The sequence below is a fragment of the Sapajus apella genome, unplaced genomic scaffold, assembly GCF_009761245.1.
Source record: "Sapajus apella isolate SASKATOON/1434 unplaced genomic scaffold, GSC_monkey_1.0 scaffold95, whole genome shotgun sequence".
Classification (NCBI taxonomy): Eukaryota; Metazoa; Chordata; class Mammalia; order Primates; family Cebidae; genus Sapajus; species Sapajus apella.
In genome coordinates, this window is record NW_022437035.1 from 5,574,364 (window position 1) to 5,592,536 (window position 18,173).

At 50.1% G+C, this 18,173-nt stretch overlaps 1 protein-coding gene and 1 pseudogene across 4 annotated transcripts in view; both read left to right on the plus strand.

The window, feature by feature from the left end:
- KREMEN1 (kringle containing transmembrane protein 1) overlaps window positions 1–8,924 on the plus strand; it is a 70,498-nt gene extending 61,574 nt beyond the window's left edge. The window contains exons 6-9 of one of the 3 annotated variants that reach the window (XM_032256755.1): window positions 11–343; window positions 1,252–1,461; window positions 2,892–2,976; window positions 4,702–8,924. In XM_032256755.1, the coding sequence (XP_032112646.1) occupies window positions 11–343; window positions 1,252–1,461; window positions 2,892–2,976; window positions 4,702–4,870 (797 nt within the window). In that variant the 3' untranslated portion in view covers window positions 4,871–8,924. The remainder of the gene's footprint in view (window positions 1–10; window positions 344–1,251; window positions 1,462–2,891; window positions 2,977–4,701) is intronic. The other 2 variants (XM_032256756.1, XM_032256757.1) reach the window with 2 other exon arrangements.
- On the plus strand, window positions 6,776–8,924 carry LOC116535597 (annotated as a pseudogene). The gene has a single exon (XR_004262279.1). The product of XR_004262279.1 is annotated as an uncharacterized LOC116535597 (transcript).
- Window positions 8,925–18,173: the final 9,249 nt, after the last annotated feature.

Here is an 18,173-nt window from a genome sequence, read left to right on the forward strand (position 1 = left end):
TCTCCTCCAGCTCTCGTCGGTGCCTGCGGTGGGAACTACTCAGCCATGTCTTCTGTGGTCTATTCCCCTGACTTCCCCGACACCTATGCTACAGGGAGGGTCTGCTACTGGACCATCCGGGTTCCGGGAGCCTCCCGCATCCACTTCAGCTTCCCCCTATTTGACATCAGGGACTCGGCGGACATGGTGGAGCTTCTGGACGGCTACACACACCGTGTCCTAGCCCGCTTCCACGGGAGGAGCCGCCCACCTCTGTCCCTCAATGTCTCTCTGGACTTCGTCATCTTGTATTTCTTCTCTGATCGCATCAATCAGGCCCAGGGATTTGCTGTTTTATACGAAGGTAAGATATCCTCGCCTCCTTGGGGGCTATTCAGGGCCCATGTGCCTTGGGCTTCTGTTCCTCACCCTTGAGATGTGGGCAGTTCCTGATTGGGCCTCAGGAACTACTGACTCCACTTGCAGACCTCCCCCATTTCATAACTCGTTTATGTTTCAACGGACAGAAAAGAGGCGAAAACCTGTCAATTTGGCTATTTTAGTAAGTCTAATGACAGTTTTCACGGGAGGGTTAAAAGAATAAAGAAACAGAATAACTAAAAGGAACAACTGAGATTGGGACAGTTGGAAGGTTCTCAAAAGGTCACCTGGTCCATCCTCCTGCCTCTAAACATCTTAGCTAATTCCAAAAGACTGGCTTGCCATCTTTCTTCAAACCCTGCCAAGGTGGAGCCACTCTCTCTGCCTCTGTAATGTGAACATATGTGTGCTGGGCACATCTCTTTGCCAGGACAAAAGAAACACAGAAGGTGTGTGAGACCTTGTCTTTGTCCTGGATAACAAACCTCAAGAAAAGTTACGGTAGTGTGTGCTCCAGGAGAACCATGGAAAGAGGCCTCCTCTGCAGGTGGGACAGTCTTGAGGAACAGGCAGGATTTGGATCAGTAGGAAAAGAGAACCTTCCAGGCATAGGGAGCCATAGCTGCCAAGTGCAGGGGCAGAGAACCTGGAAAGCACACCCAGGTGTCTGAGATGAGACTAGCCACCAACTGTGAACTTGACAGCTTCACCCTTCTGCCTCCTAAAGGGCAAGAGGCTGACAGGTGCTGTTTTGGCACTGGTAGGACCCACCCATGGAGGGAATTGCACACAGAATGGAGTCAGAGAAGGAGGTCACTCATGCTCTCCTCCTGCACAGCTCTTTGTTGTCTCCATAGCCCTCTCCCCACTTAATTTGTTTTTTTCTTCCAGCTGTCAAGGAAGAACTGCCACAGGAGAGGCCCGCTGTCAACCAGACGGTGGCCGAGGTGATCACAGAGCAGGCCAACCTCAGCATCAGCGCTGCCCGGTCCTCCAAAGTCCTCTATGTCATCACCACCAGCCCCAGCCACCCACCTCAGACTGTCCCAGGTAGCAATTCCTGGGCGCCACCCATAGGGGCTGGAAGCCACAGAGTTGAAGGTAGCGCTCTTGACAGTTATAAAGACAAAAGTACTTAGGTGTTTCTCATTCAAAGGCAGGTTGGGATATTGACTCTGTGACCCATAGTCTGTCCTGGCTTTTGAGGGAAATTTTCTCATTAGCTTGGTTCCTTAGTCCCAAGGAAAAAGTGCTAACCTCCAAAGATTAGGCAAGTGTGCCTTTTGTACATTGCGACTAATCAGCTACTCCTGTATTTTCTCACATTGAGATTATCTTTCTAGAGCCCCACACTGAAACTACCTACATCCATTGGTATTTGCAAGAACTCCATTCATTCACTCACTCACTCATTCAAAAGATATGTATGTGCTTCAGTGGTGCCAGGCAGTGTTCTGGGCGCTGGATTATATAGTGAACCAAACACAATCCATGCCCCTCTGTGGCTTCATATAAATGAAAGGAGAAAGATGGAAAGCAAAATAAAAATCAGATAATGATAACAGCTATGAAGAAAAGCCATGCAGACCAGGCGCATTGGCTCATGCCTATAATCCCAGCAGTTTGGGAGGCCAAGGCAGGAGGATTGCTTGAGGTCAGGAGTTCGAGACCTGCCTGAGCAACATAGGGAGACCCTATCTCTACAAAAAATTAGAAAATCAGCTGGGTGTGGTGGTGTACACTTGTGTTCCCAGCTACTTAGGAGGCTGAGATAGGAGGAGCCCAGGAGTCCAAGAATGCAGTGAGCTATGATTGCACCATTATATTACACTCAAACCTGGGTGACAGAATGAGACCCTGTCTCAAAAAAAAAGAGAAAAGAAAAGAAAAATTAGCTGGGCATAGTGGCACATTCCTATAGTCTCGGCTACTCAGGAGGTTTGCTTGAGCCCAGGAGTTTGAGGATGCAGTGAGTCAAGTAAGTGAGGCCTTTATGAGCTGGTAGAACTGGAAAATACCCTAGTGGTGACCTAGCCTGGAGGCTTTCAAACTGCCCCAGGTCCCTGCAGGACCCACCATAGAAGGTCAGGGGGAAGGGCCTGTCCAGCACTTCCTGTGCTTCATTTGGCTGTTGATCTCAGCAATATCTCATGGGCCACACATCTCATTCCTCGGAGGAGGAAGCCGAGGCCCAAAGAGTTTACATAACTCATCTGTGGTTGCACAGGGGTCCAGTGGCAGAGACAAAATGAATGTCATCCCTTTAGAATCTGAGTCCAGTAGACTTTGGATCATCCTGCCTGCCCCTCTCTGAGAGTGACTGTAGAACAAAGGGAAGTATTCAGAACACCTGGGGCCCCATGCTTATCCTGGCTCTCAGCTGCTCCTGAGGCTGGGTTTGCTGGCTGCCCTCCCACACTGGCCTGCAGGGAGCCCCTCAGCCAGACTTACTCACTTGGGTATTCCAGCAGACCTCCTTTCGAAAACCAACCACAACCAGGTGTGGTAAGCTCTGTCTTTTGCACTTGCAGGATGGACAGTATATGGTCTGGCAACTCTCCTCATCCTCACAGTCACAGCCATTGTAGCAAAGATACTTCTGCACGTCACATTCAAGTGAGTACAAGAGGGAGCTCCCTGATTCCAGGAAGGGGAAGGCTCAGAGTTCATTTTCTATGATGCTTCATTTGTCTGGGTACAACTGTACAATCAGCACATGATTCCAAAGCCTCAGTCCGAGGGAACCGAAGGCAGCAGACATTCCTCCTCCTCTGTAGAGTGAAATGTACAACTGGACAAATCTCATTAAGGTTTGAGGCATTTTGTTTGCTGTGTGTCCAAAGCACACAATTTCAAGGAGGATTGCAACATTCCTGGCTTCAAAAGCAACAATTTTCATTTTTTGGCTTGTGCAGTCCCTTACAGAGATCTTTATGCAAGAGTGAAGATATCTAGGACAATGCCATGCGTACGTCCTGATGCCTTCTAGAAATTGAGAGACATCCTTAGGAAGAGAATTTTCACATTTTATTAACTGTCACTTAGCAGTTATTTTAAAACAGTTACTGAAGAAACTTATGAAACCTTTAACATTCAATTCTGACCAATTTGGGGAAAAAATATATTTCCTTCCCTGATTTTGCTACTTAAGTCTAACAGTTCCAGCTTCCAGGAAAGGGGTAATTGTTCATGCTACTGATGATTGTGTACTTAGAGGGGAGTTCGTTCTAATTTTTCCTAGACCCCCACTCTGTCTTCCTGTGGTTTCTAATCCAGGCTCTTCTCATTTCACAGCATCCTTGAAAATTTATGTCCACTAAAAGCTGTCTTTTTCCTGACTGTCTCACTCGCCCTCTGCTACAGACTTCTTATACATTAAATATGAGCTCTTCCATTGCCTTGTGAAGGCTGCCTTTGGCCACATTGGAACCGCTTTACATAGTCACCTCCACCCTACACTTGAAATTTTTCAGTGGAAATAATGTCCTAATATGTGTGTGTGTGTGTCTGTGTGTATCTATGTCTGTGTCTATGTGTCTGTGTATGTGTGTCTGTGTTTTTTTTCCTGTTTTTAATATGCCATAAATATATTCCTATTCCCCTACCTTGCATTTCCTCCCTTAATTCTGAATACTCCCCACCATCTCTACTTCATATCTTGTAAAAATCCCACACAGACACAGTCTGTGTCCGTGTCTGTGTGTGTGTGTGTGTGTGTGTTTTAAAGTCACAATTCACATGTTCTGGGGAAGCCTCTCAGGCTCAGTCCTGACCACATCCTCTGTGGCAGCAAGAAAGTCCAATGCTTCCTACAGCGTCCAGCATCTGGCAGCATGGCTGAGGCCCTAAAGTGCATGCCTGACTTTCCTCTGACATCAGCTGCAGCTTCCCTGCTAGGCAGTCATGGAGGCTCAACAGAGTCCAGTGCCGGAGGTTAGATGGGTCTCTGCTTGAAGCGGAGAAGTTTTGCCTTTCTCTTGTTTCAGCTAGGTGGAATTCCAGGTACATGGCATTTGAAGATAGTTCTTTTATTTAAAATAAAAGAATTTGAAAATTCATAATCTCTCAGGATGAACTTTTCCAGATTTGAAGAATTCTGCTAGGTAGAAAGTTCTTTGTTATTCTGATGTGGTCTCTGCTCTGCTGTACTTGGCCTCAGCCCCTGATGGCCACAGGCCCCATTTCAGCTGCACGCTAGTCCTTCAGATCTTTAGAGGTAGCTGTGAGGTCTTTCCCAAGACTTTGCCCCACCCCCTTTCATAGGTACAGCATCTCATGAGATGATAGGTTGTTTGGAGTGCTTTGTTCTGACCTGTTGGAAAAATTATTTCTACTTGACAGATCCCATCGTGTTCCTGCTTCAGGGGACCTTAGGGATTGTCATCAACCAGGGACTTCGGGGGAAATCTGGAGCATTTTTTACAAGCCTTCCACTTCGATTTCCATCTTTAAGAAGAAACTCAAGGGTCAGAGTCAACAAGATGACCGCAATCCCCTTGTGAGTGACTAAAAACCCCACTGTGCCTAGGAGTCGAGGTCCCTCCTTGAGCTCAAGGCTGCTGGGGACAACCTCTCCTGTGGTTCTTCTCTGACAGACTCTTCCCCGCCTCTCCCTCTGCCTTGGCCTCTTTGGAGGGCACTCTCCTACAGACCAGGAAGAGGTGCCCTGCTGCCAGGGAAGGCAGAGCCTGGATTCCTCCTGCTTCATCGGTTGCACTTAGGAGAGAGACTCAAGGCCCTGGGGCTCGGCCCTCTCTGCATCTCTCTCTCTGATCTAGCTAGCAATGGGGGTGTCAGGACAGTGAGGCTGAGGTGACAGAGGTGGTCATGGCTGGCACTGGGCTCAGGTACATTCTAGATGGCTGTCAGGTGGTGGATAGGTTTAGTTACATTGAATTTTTCTTGCTTCTTCTCTATTTTGTCCACATACAAATCAGTTTCTCCTGGTCTTTATGGTCTGGAACAGGGCCAGACAGGGAGAACTCTCAGGTACTCTTGGGAGTTGGTCTGGTCCCATGCAAGTGTGGACTCCTTGACATTAGCAAAGTGTAAAGAGGGTGGTGTCTCCGCTGCATCGGCAGCTTTGCTCTCCAGATGCTGGACTAGGAGGGCCTCCTCCAGCCTAGGAGGGTCTGAGAATAAGATCTAGTGACCCCCATTTATATCAAACATGATGCCTTTCACATATGGGCTTCTTCCTAGATTCTTCTTTCCATAGCTCATGGAGCTGCAGAGAAAGCTTGAAGAGCTTTGGTCGTATAAAACATCCACTCATTTACTCATACAACCAATTCTCCTGCAGGCTTTTATGGGCACTCAGTAAGTTTTCAGGATTGGGTTGACTGGCCTTGCCCCTGAGCAGCTCGTAGTCCTTTGGAATCTGAGCCAGGCCTTGGTCTCTCCATGATTGGCTCAGCCAACTCTCAGTTCAGAACAGAAAGTATCAATCTTGTGGTTTTGCCTTTAGGCAATACAATATGAGACATGGGCCCTGCGGTCCTTCCTTCTGGTGTCCCCCATGTTAAAAGATGAAAAACACCCCCAGGGCCATCTGTGCTCTCTGCCCCTTCTATGGGGACCGAGTGGGGTTTGGAATGGCTCAGAAAGGAGAGCGCTCTTGTCCCCAGCCCCATGCCACCCTGTCCCTTAGATAGGGAGGTGAACTGCAGAGATTGGTGCTAGGAAAGTGTGGGTTTGGGAATTGGAGATCCTCCAAGGATCAGCCGTGAGATTGAGAGCTACAGCTGTAGTGGCTGCCAGTTGGGAGAGTAAGTGCCATCGTTAATTTAAAAGTCCTCGCCATCCGGAAGCAGGCTTTGTCAACAGCAGCTGAGGAAAGCAGCCGGTGCCTCTGCTGGCCAGGCCCAGGCCCTCATTAGAACATGCGTCTCCCCAGCGCACTCAGGCCTCAATGCTTGCTGCGCCCCTGGCCTTGGCGTTTCCTCTTTGCAGCACTTTGCCTGCCTCCCCCAAGCCCTGAGCCACTGCCTGCTGGGGCTCCTACTGAGGGTCTGGCAAGACATCTGCACCTGCCACTCCTGGGAGGACAGAGGGCCATAGGGAGAGTGTCCATAGGGAGAGGTGACACTCGCCAGCCTGAGTTCAGGAGAGATGCTCAGAGCTTCAGGTGGAGAGGCCTTCAGAGGAAGGAAACCGGGCAGTGTGTCACAGGCAGGCAGGGGCAGGACTGCCGCCCCAGGCCCCACGGGAGTCCTGCTGAGGGCACAGAGCTGCCCAGTGCAACCTTCATGCTTTGATCTGGAAAAGCAGCTGTCCGCAGGCCTCTGTCTCTAAGAGGCCTGTCTCACAGGAGGGCCTCTGGAAACATACCCACATGTGCAGTCTCCCCGCCAAGCTATTCGTGCTGTTTGTGGAATCTCATCTCAAACACAAGTGTCAGGTGTGTGTCATCCCAGCAGGTCCTGTGCTGTGAATAGATCCATGTGCAGCACAAAGGGAATGTGGCATGTGGCCCCAGGAAGAGGTCACCTGGCCAGGGGGCAGTTGTTCAGTTGCCTAGGGCTGACACCACTGGCCTTTGGGGTTTCCTGCAGCCTGCCTGCCTACCTTGCCCTCCTCACATCTCAGTCAGGGGAGGCCCTGCCCAAGCCAGTGTGCTATCAGAGCCTGCAGCGGGGCGGCACTTCCTCAGAGGGGCTGGGAGGTGCTGGGGATGCCCCAGCACTTCTCTTCCTGCCTGGCCCTGCCATGGCCCAGTGCCTGTAGGATCAACTTACCATCCGTGGAGCAGCCCCGGGAAACCTAAACCTGCCTCAGGACAGGGGGGGAATGGGGGCTACAAATCATCCCAGGCTAAATCTCCATGGGCACTGGGTCCTGCCGCAGTCTGGCCATGGCCTCAGTTAGAACCAGTTAGAAAGTCATCAACACCCCGCAGAAGGCCACTGCGGCTAAGTAAGCACCTGAGAAAGAAACTATACCAGAAGAGATGATGTGGGCTTCCAGGAGCACGGAGAAGGTGGCACTTGAACTTTTAGGAAACTCCCTAGATGAGATAAAGTAGCGGTTGAAGGTGGCGGGAAGAGGGTAACCCTGGGAAAGTAAATGTCAGAACACATGGCAGAAACCTGTGGGAGAGGCAGGGGAAGGGCTTTGGGGACCACTGTAGATGGAGCTCTGAAAGCACCCTGCCCAAAGCCTCTCCTGAGGTGACAGAGCATGGGAGGAGGCTGCAGGGGCACTGGGCCTGCATGCCATCCTCACCCCTGTTCCCCACTGGCGCCAGGCCCTGGCTTCTTGGCACGTGTGCCCTCACCGGCCAATCTTGTCACTCCCCATGGTTACTGTGTCTCAGCCGGCTGTGGCCCCTAGTTTGTAGCAGCATTTCTCAGTGTTCTTGGCCCTTCTGAGAAGGCAGGCAGGAGGCACACAGTGCCCTCTTCCTCCCCATTTGTGCAGTCGCTTGCAAAGCAGAGAATGAGTAGGAATGAACCCAAGTGCCTTCACCCACCCTGTCCCCCACATCAGGAAAGGCTTGAGGCCTCTCTGGGTGTGAGCGAGGAAACCAGGCTGCTCTAACTTCAGAAGAGTGGGCTCTAGCTCAAGACTCCAATCGGCCAGAAGCCCAGAGATCAAAGCACTTGTAAGTTCAGCTGTCCTGGCCCTCGGGCAGAACCCACGGGTGTGCCTGGGTGTGGCTCCACCCACATGCCCCACTGTCAGCCCAGGCAGGAGCCCTCCTCCAGGCCATCACCCAGCCCCAATGCATCCCAGCATTGCACACTTACTCTTCACAAGCACTTATATGCCGATGGCCTCTGAGACCCTGCCTCACGGGTCTGCTGAGACCAGGCCAGGTCTGCAACGGAGCCAGGCAGCTCCCCACCCCACCACCCAGTCACCTGGCACCATTAGGTTTCAGATCTCCCGTGTGGTGTTTGATGTCGGCTTTTGTTCCTACCTTGGGAGTTTGGATTGTTTCCTCTGGTGTCTTTGTTTACCTTCCTCACTGTTCTACCTCCTGGCCAGGTCTCAGCTTAGCTTCCCTGGTATGGGGTGTTTTTCAAGCCTTCCAACCACAGCTATCTCCCTCAGGCTGGATGGCTCAGGGGTGACAGGACTTCACCCTCTGCCTGCAGACCCCTGGTAGGCACATCTCACAGGCTTTCGTCTTGCTGAGCTGGATATGGAGGCAGAAGTGGGGCGTGGAGGACAGTCAGAGGGAAATCTGTTTCAGAAAGGAAGGGTCTTTAGACACACAGACTGGGGGGCCCTTCCCCACCTGTGGGGAGCTGCCATCCGTGGGGCTCATGCACGTCAAGACCTTCCCACATCCAAACTCACCTTCCAGCAGGGATTTTGACTTTGGATGACAAGGCTTTATTTGTAAATATGCTCTTAATATGCAACTTTGAGAATAAAATAGAAACATCATGTATTTTAAAATATAAGATGAAGTGTGACGCACTGTATACAATTTAATATATATTTTTAGGATTTTGTTATTTAAGAAAGTGGAATGTAATGGTACTTTTACAAAAGAGAAAAAAATGTTATTTTTACTGTCTGGAAAAAAAATAAATATTCTCATTGTTGTAGAAACAGTGATGGGCCCTACGTTGTCATTTCCCTGGGAGTTCCCCAGAGACTGTGGGACGAGAGGAGGGTGTCTGTGGTGGGATTCTTACCTTTCCTCAAGTACCAGCTCACCGTTTGCTCACTTTTTCCTAAGTGCCTCCAAATTTCTTCTAGTCTTGTCATGGCTTTGACCCAGAGCTGACCTTCAGCTGGGAAGACCTGAAAGATGAGGAATTCCAAACCGGTGCACAGCAGCGCAGAGCCGAGGAGTGCCGGGGCAGGGGAGTGCTCTGCCCCCAAAAGATCTGGGCTCAGGCCAGCCTGGAGCCAGTCACTCTCCTCCTCAGCCTCAGCCTCCCCATCTGGAAAGAGGAATGGAATCTATTCTTCAGGAGGCTATGGACATGCTTATGTAATTTTTACCCCAGGTGGAATTTACCTTGCCTCTCAGAGCATCCAGTTCCTCCTCTCCACCCCTTCTTACCATATCTTTTCATTTTTAGTAAGACTACTAGAAGCTCCATGTATGAGCCACCCACCATGCACCAGGCACTCCACCTCAGGCACTGTGCACATCCTCCAGTTCTTCGCCACAGGTATCACTTTCCCTCTTTTGCAGATGAGACAGGTGAGGTTTGGAGAAGCCATGGGGGATGGTAGCTGGGAGCACAGCCCTGGAGTCAGCCCTCCAGGACTCAGCTTCCTCCATTGATTCTCTGTGAGGCCATCGAGGGTGAAACAGGGAGCCTTTGAAGGGTTTCAGCGGAGGAGTGACATCAGAGTCCCAGTTTAGAAAGCTCTCCTCCTTGCATCTGGGGAAACAGATCAGAGTGGGGTAAGACCGAGGGCAAGGAAACCAGTCAGGAGACTCTACAGGCCCAGCCAGGAGATGCTGAGAGCATGCTTGGACCCCCAGGCCAGTGCCGTGGAGAGAGAAGCTGGGGCACGTTTGTGGGGCTGGGTAGCTCAGGCTCACATCCCAACTCCACCGCTCACCATGTGACCTGGGGCGAGTAACGCGACCCTGTGTACCTGTTTTCTCACCTGTCAAATGGGAGCAGTTACAGTACCTGCCTTTATGTGGCATTGGGCTATGAATTATTATTACCTGCAGTATGTTTTCTATCAAAGGTAGATGGTCCTTTCATTCTAGAATAGAGGTGGGGGGTAAGAAGGAGGAGGTGTCTGGGATGGTGCTCGGGTATCCTAACATGGGTTTCTGAGTGGAGACAGGGGCCATTCTTTGACATAAGGGACGTAAATGGCCCCAGGTATGAGAAGAAACCTAACGAGCTACTTCTGGGGGCTAAGTCCACTGCAGTCCCTGTGGGACACTGAGGCAGAGCTGTTTGGCAGGTGTTGGAGAGACAGCCTGAACCCCAACCCATGGGAACATGAGCACAGGTGGCATCCTCAGGGTAAGTGTTGGGGCCACCCCTCAGAAGGCTGCGGGGGACAGTGTCCTGGGATGCACTGAGGCAGTGAGGGAGCGCCTGGCAGGACCAGGGTGGGCAGGGTAAGACAGGAGATGGGGACTTGCCTGGAAGCCAAAGAACCCACGAGCAAAGCTACTTTTTTTTTTTTTTTTTTTTGAGACAGAGTTTTGCTCTTGTCACCCAGGCTGGAGTGCAGTGGCACAATCGTGGTTCACTGCAACCTCCACCTCCTGGGTTCAAGCAATTCTCCTGCCTTAGCCTCCTGAGTAGCTGGGACTACAGGCGCCTGCCACCACGCCCAGCTAATTTTTGTATTTTTAGTAGAGACAGGGTTTCACCATGTTGGCCAGGCAGGTCTCCAACTCCTGACCTTAGGTGATCTGCCGACCTTGGTCTCCCAAAGTACTAGGATTACAGATGTGAGCCACCTCGCCTGGCAAAGCTTCTAACCTGACCAACACACACAAACTGCTGGCGCTTCGAGTCCCAGTTCCAGATTCTCAGGAGACAGTTTAGCCAGGTGGTCTCCCTCATCTAGCCAGTTTTTGCTAGGATAGGGTTCTCGGAGAAAAGAAAGGCACAGGCCAGTCCCACTAAAGAATATCACCACTGCCATAGATGCAGACGTGGCTCTCGGTGTGATGCATTTGAACACTTGCCTGGGAATCCCTACGTGATCTATTAAACTGCAGGTCCCTGGGCCCCACCCCAGTCAGAATCCCTGGAAGCATGGCCTCGACATGGAGTCTGCGCCCTTCATTTCACCACTGTCCCCAGCCCTGGCTAACTTCTGCCCCCACCCCGAACACAGCTGCAGCTGTTGCAATGTGATGGCACCTTTAAAGGTCAGCCGCACTTCAGTGTTTATCTTCATGGGGCTTTCCTTCTCTCTCCCAGAAGCTCTTTCCTTCCATGAAGGAAAATATTTGTAATGGCAGGAAATGGCTGGTGGAAAACAAACGGGGTGGCCTTGCTAGTGAATTTCCTAGAGACAAATTAGGCTTTAGGCTGCCACAGAAAAATAAATAAATGCAGCCAGAACATGCAACTGTCCCACCTAAAGAACCCGTTTAGGGTGATGGGACAATGAGGACAGGATGAGACCCCCAAACACATTTGAGTGGACTCTGGGGACCACTGACCTGGACCTGTGTTCTGAACCTGAGAGATGCAGATATTGGAGAGCCCGCCAGTCCGGGAGCCGGCACCAGGGCAGCACCAGCCCATCCTTTGTCAGGCACTCAAAAGCTTTTCTTCCTGTGAAGAGGAAAAGCACTGGACAAGGGTGACCTTGTCTCCAAACTTGGAAGTCACATGACCATCTTCTCTCCCCTCTGGGCCATGCGTGCCTGAAACTGCAGACAGTCTCTGGGGCTCAGAGAACTGGGAAGCTTTTGTTCCTCTGTGCCGAGGTCGGGTCCCGATGGGGGATTGTTTTTGCTCAGCTGAAAGGGACACTTTTAGGAATAGAATATTTCAACCTCAAGAAGCAGCAACATTTGCTTGTAGCTGGAAGTCTTCATTTCTGGTCTCCAGCTGTTGTCTGGAGCCACCAGGCCTCAGCTGAATGGGCCAATGCCCAGCAGCTGGGGGCGGGCAGTGCCTGCTGGGCTGGACAGGAACCAGTCTGTGTGCAGGACGCCCATCTCCAGGACAGCCTGGCTGCAAGGACACCCTGTACCCTCCCGATGGTGGTTGCTGGGCTTTGGAATAAACCCGTTAGCTCTGGGTGACTGGGCTGGGAAAAGGGGCTCCGCAAGAAGCGTTTCAGGGGGAAAGTAGACCTAAGCTTGAGCTCCAGAGTAACCCCTCCGAGGGAAACACCAAACGCTCCGAAACAGCCAAGGCTCTTGCAATAGTGAAGCTGCAGATCCCATTTATTTCACTCTTAATACCATTGTCTCTGTTCAAATGAGGTCACTGAACTACTAAAAACATCACTGAGAGACCTGCTTCTTTGCATATTGATTATGTGAATGCTTAGTGGACTTGCCTTAGTTGCTAGCACCAAAGATACAGATTAAGAACCCTCAAGGGGTATTCAGACCTCAAATTCAGCCAAATACAGAGGCAGCTTTTTCTGAGTCTGAGTGAGCTGAGGAAAGCACTTTTGAATGTGCGAGGATAATAAGATTAATAACCACTCCCATCTCTATAGTACCTATCGTGTACCAGACGCTGTGCCAAGTGACCAACAGACATTACCAAATTCATCTTTGCAGCAACCCAACAGGGAAACCGAGGGTCAGAGAAGGGGTCCAGCCAGGGGAGGACAAGGTTTGGACTCAGCCTGGGACCACTGGCTCCAAAGCTGGGCGTTCTCACTCCTGTTGAACTTCAGGCCCCTCAACACAGGCAGTGGGTGGGCCCCCAAATAGCTCATCTTTAAGGATGTGGCCTCCAGACAGCCCAGGGAAAGTGCAGATCTATTTGCCTAGGTCAAGGAAGGAATCAAACCTACACTTCTTTACCTATTTGATGACACAATCCCCTTTGAGGACTAGGGGTTGGAATGGAGCCTCTTCCCTGAAGAAAGGCTCCATCTGCCAAACTGCAGAGGTCCACTCTGCACTCCCGAAACCCTTCCATGGATCTCAGGTTTAGAATCTCTCTATTAAGGCATGAGCATGATTATTTGAAAGTTTAAATGAGGCCAAAAGGGATAACAGTAGCAGTAATAATACTACTAACAGGATACATTTTACTGACCACTTATGTCAGGAGTCAGCAAACATTCTCTGTAAAAGGCTAAATACTAAATATTTTAGACTTTGCACGCCCTATAGTCTCAGATCCATTGACCAGAACCACAGGCCCCACATTGACCCTCAATGACTCCAACAAGCCCTGGAGCCATCAGGGCAACTCCCTGAGGAGTGGGGGATAAGGGGCTGCCAAGCTCCCTTGCTTATTAGCCACAGACAATATGTAAACAAATGGGCGCGGTTGTGTTCCCATAAAACTTCACGAACACCAAAACTTGAAGTTTATATAATGTTCACATGTCACGAAATGCTACAAAATGCTATTCTTTTGATTTTTTTTCCCCAAAATTAAAAAATGTAAAAAAACAGCCAGGCGTGATGTCTCATGCCTGTAATCCCAGCACTTTGGAAGGCCTTGGTAGGTGGATCACTTGAGGTCAGGAGTTTGAGACTAGCCTGGCTAATATGGTAAAACCCCATCTCTACTAAAAATACAAAAATTTCCTGGGCGTGGTGGTAGATTCCTGTAATCCCAGCTACTTGGGAGTCTGAGGCAGGGGAATGGCTTGAACCCGGGAGGTGGAGGTTGCAGTGAGCCAACATTGTGCCATTGCACTCCAACCTGGGTGACAGAGCAAGACTGTCTAAAAAAAAAAGCCATAGAGTCAGAACTTGAGCCCACTCCAAAGCCTGTTTGCTTTCCTAAGTGACAAGATGGGTGCATTTAAATTGTGGAGGAAGAGAAGGTGACAGTGAAGCAGGAAGGAAGACCCAGAGCAAGGGCAGTCCTGTGGGCCCTGGGAATGTAAGGCAGAGAGGCTCCGTCCTGCTGAATGGTCTACGCTGCAGGGGAGGGTGGCTGGTTTCCTGAGCCATCCCTCCAACCCCCTGGCTCCAGATCCAGGACAGATCCAGGACAGCTGGTGGTCTTCACATTGTTTTGCGTCTCCCAGGTTCTCTTAATTATAACCAATTTGCCACCCTCAGCAATTCCTCGCTCCCTTTTGCTAATACGCATGAGTTGGAACCGTCCGCCACACTCCCAGCCAAACGCGGCTAAAATCACTTCCCTTTCCCATGCAGGGAGTCCTCCCGGCTCTTAGAAACTCGTCTTTCTTCTCAGCCCTGTGAGACCAGCAGGCAAGGCCTGCCCTTCTGCGAGCTGACTTACTTGGCTGGGATCTTCCCCCCATATCTCCTAGGAAAGCGGGAGACAGAATCAGCTCAACTTTCTTCAGCTCCTCGCCCGCTCCCCCCTCCGCTGACTCTGGGGCTTTGGCACACTGCCTGCCAAGGACAACCTTTCCTTTTTTTTTTTTCCCCTTATAGACAGGATCTCACTCTGTCGCCCAGGCTGGAGAGCAGTGGCATCGTCACAGGGTAAACTCCAAAACTGGGATCCAGCCTGGGAGGCTACATGAGTCCCTGGCTTTGAGCAGGAAGGAATTCAAGAGTGAGCTGACAGGGTAAAATGAAAGCAGGTCTATTTCTTACAAAGTAAAAGAATAAAGGATGGCTACTCCATAGGCAGAGCATCGGCATGAGCTGCTTGGAGTATACTTACGGTTATTTCTTGATTATATACTAAACAAGGAATGGATTATTCATGAGATTTCCGGGAAAGGGGCGGGGAGTTCCTGGAACTGAGGGTTCCTTCCTGTTTTAGACCACATAGGGTAACTTCTTCCAGACATTGCCATGGCATTCATAAACTATCATGGCCCTGTGGGAGTGTCTTTTAGCATGCTAATGCATCATAATTAGCATCTAATGACCAGTAGGGACAGCCAGAGGTTACTTTCATTGCCATCTTGGTTGTGGTAGGTTTTGTCTGGCTTCTTTACTGCATCTCATTTTATCCTCAGTGTCTCTGTGATCTGTATCTTGTGAAACCGCTCCCACTGACCTCCTATCTCATCCTGTGACTAAGAATGCCTGACCTCCTGAGAATGCAGCCCAGCTGGTTTCAGCCTCATTTTACTCAGCCCCTACTCAAGATGGAGTCACTCTGGTTCCGATGCCTCTGACAGCACAATCATAGATCACTGCAGCCTCAACCCCCTGGGTTTGAACAATCCTCCCATCTCAGCTTCCTGAGTAGCTGGGACCACAGGCATGAGCTGCCATGTCCAGCTGATTTTTTTAAAAAATTCTTGTAGAAATAGGGTCTCACTATATTGCCCAGGCTGGTCTTGAACTCTTGGGCTCAAGATGCTTTCTCTCATCTTGGCTTCCCAAAGCACTGAGATTATAGGCCTAAGCCACCATGCCTGGCTCCTTTATAGCCTCCATTTATTCATCTAGAAAATAGATACAGGCTGGGTGTGGTGGCTCATGCCTATAATCCCAACACTTTGAGAGACTGAGGCGGGCGGATCACCTGAGGTCAGGAGTTCAAGACTAGCCTGGCCAACATGGTGAAACCCCATCTCTACTAAAAATACAAAAATTTAGCCAGGCATGGTGGCTCATGCCTATAGTCTCACCTACTTGGAAGGCTGAGGCAGGAGAATCGCTTGAACCCAGGAGGCGGAGGTTGCAGTGAGCTGAGATCAAACCATTGCACTTCAGCCTGGGTGACAGAGCGAGACTCAGTCTCCAAAGAAAAGAAAAGAGATAACAGCAGTAGGTTCTCATAGGGTTGTTGTGAAGATTAAATGAAATAATAAAGGTAAAATATTTAGCTCAGTGACTGGCCTGTGAGTCCTCAATAAATTTTAACGGTTTTGTAAACTACGGGGACCACTAGGAGCAGGGGGACCCCAGAAGAGCCCTGCCTTTCACATTGAGAACCCCATTTATCAAACTCCAAGCTTACAATGCACGAAGTAGGGTCAGTTCCCTCCTTAGAAAATAATTCCTGACTTGGTTCCTTCAAGTAGCTGATTTTCCCCAAGACCTTCAGTATGTCGCCCCATTTAATAAAAGTATCTACTGACCTTCACTTTCTTAGGGACCTAACTGTTGGGTGAAAATACCCTTTTCTGCCGACTCCCTGCCTGCAGAGAATTTCTTCACCTGTTGCTTCAGGTAAGGGAACAAATGCAAATTTTTAATGTCCTCATAGATCCCCCAATGCTGCAGGTGGGCAAACAGGCTAAGGCCCCTGGGCCAGCTGGCAGAGGTAAGCGGCTGCCCCCGCCATCTCCCCGCCCGGCTCCCGCTGCGGCAGCCATCCCAGCGCAGGCTTGCTCACCAGCGCCGCCCTGTGGTAAGACCGGAGATCTGCGGAAGAAAACCAGCCCTGAACCGCCGACTGCACGCATGCCGGTCCATTACTGCCACCAGGATATTTTGACGGGCGCGGTGGCGCGTGCTTATAATCCCAGGTACCCCAGAAGCTGAGAGGAAGGATCTCTCGAGCCCAGGAGTTCAGAATTAGCCTGGGCAAAATAGCGAGACTCCTATCTCAAAAAGAAAAAAATAATGTCACAGGTTTCCTGACCCTAAACCTGGACATTAGCCCAGGTCTCACTCTCACCAAGCCCTCTAAAGAACTCATTTCATCAGAGAAGTGATCAGATGAATTATTCTACCTCCATACTATGAAATCCTACGTCACCATGGAAATTAATGTGGTGTATAATCTCCAAAGCACTGAAAAAAAAAAAAAAGAAAAATTAATGTAGTGCCTCTACAGATACTGTATCAGAATATCTTCAGTGAAAAAAATCAAGTCACAGACTAAAGCATAAGTGTAATTTTTTTTTTGTCACGTGTATGAATGTGTATACAAAGGCACCAGCAAAGTCCTGCGAGGTCTGTGCCAAACTCTTATCATGGTCACCTTTGGAAAAGGGAGGAAGAGAGGAGGAGGGAGGTGCAGTGGCTCACACCTGTAATTCCAGCACTTTGGGAGGCCAAGGTAAGTGGATCTCTTGAGCCCAGGAGTTTGAGAGCAGCCTGGGCAACATGGCAAAACCCTGCGTCTACAAAAAAAAAAATGTACAAATTAGCCAGGCATGGTGGTGTGTGCCTGTAGTCCTAGCTACTGAGGAGGCTGAGGTGGGAGGATCACTTGAACCTGGGAGGTTTAGGCTGTAGTAAGCCATGATTGCGCTACTACACTCCAGTGTGAGCAAGAGAGTGAAACCCTGTCCCCCAAGAAAAGGAAGAGAGGAGGTAAGGACACTTACATTTTCACATTTTATTTGATGTATTTATATGTGGCTTGAATCTTTTACATTCATGTGTTACATGTGCAAGTTTGAAAATAAAATGCATGATGATTATTTAAAAATTTGGAGGCGGGGCACGGTGACTCATGCCTGTAATCCCAGCACTTTGGGAGGCTGAGGTGGATGAATCACTGAGGTCAGGAGTTCAAGACCAGCCTGGCCAACATGGCAAAACTCCATCTCTACCAAAAATACAAAAATTAGTGAGGTGTGGTGGCACGCACCTGTAATCCCAGCTACTCGGGAAGCTGAGCCAGGAGAATCACTTGAATCTGGGAGGCGGAGGTTTCACTGAGCTGAGATGGCGCCACTGCACTCCAGCCTGGGCAAAAAGAGCAAAACTCTGTCTCAAAAAAAAAAAAAAAAATTGGAAAGCACACAAAACAAAAAGAACAACATAAGTCTCCCACTGTCACACTGCTCAGCAGAAGCACTGTCAGAATGCCGGTGTATGTGTTTCCAGCACATGCTAGGACCACTAAGAAACACTGCTTCCCCTGCTTGCCCCGGGAGGGGGCCTAGCCAATGCCGCTGGACTGGACATCTATCCTGCTGCCCAGCGTCACCCACGCCACTGCCCTGCCCCACCCTGAGTCACTCCTGGAGACACCTCCTGGTACAGGGAGTCTCCCAAAAGCTTCTGCAGGCCAGCAGAACACTCAGCTCCCAAGCCAAAATGTCCTTCTCTTTGTTAACTACAAAATAAACATCTCCAGACCCCCTGGGCCACTTGCAATACAAATGTTTATGCCTTTGGAAAGAGAAAGAAAGTCTCTTGCAAGTTCTCCCTGAGCCATGGGTGCCAAGTTAGCAATTAACCCTCAGCAACTGAGGCGTCTGATCTTCCGCCAGCTGGTCTGCAGCAGGTTGTGGGAGTGATTGATTGGGCCTGGGCTGTAACTTGGTGATTGGTGGAGCTTCCAGGCCTTGGAATGCTCTCTGCAAAGAACACTGGC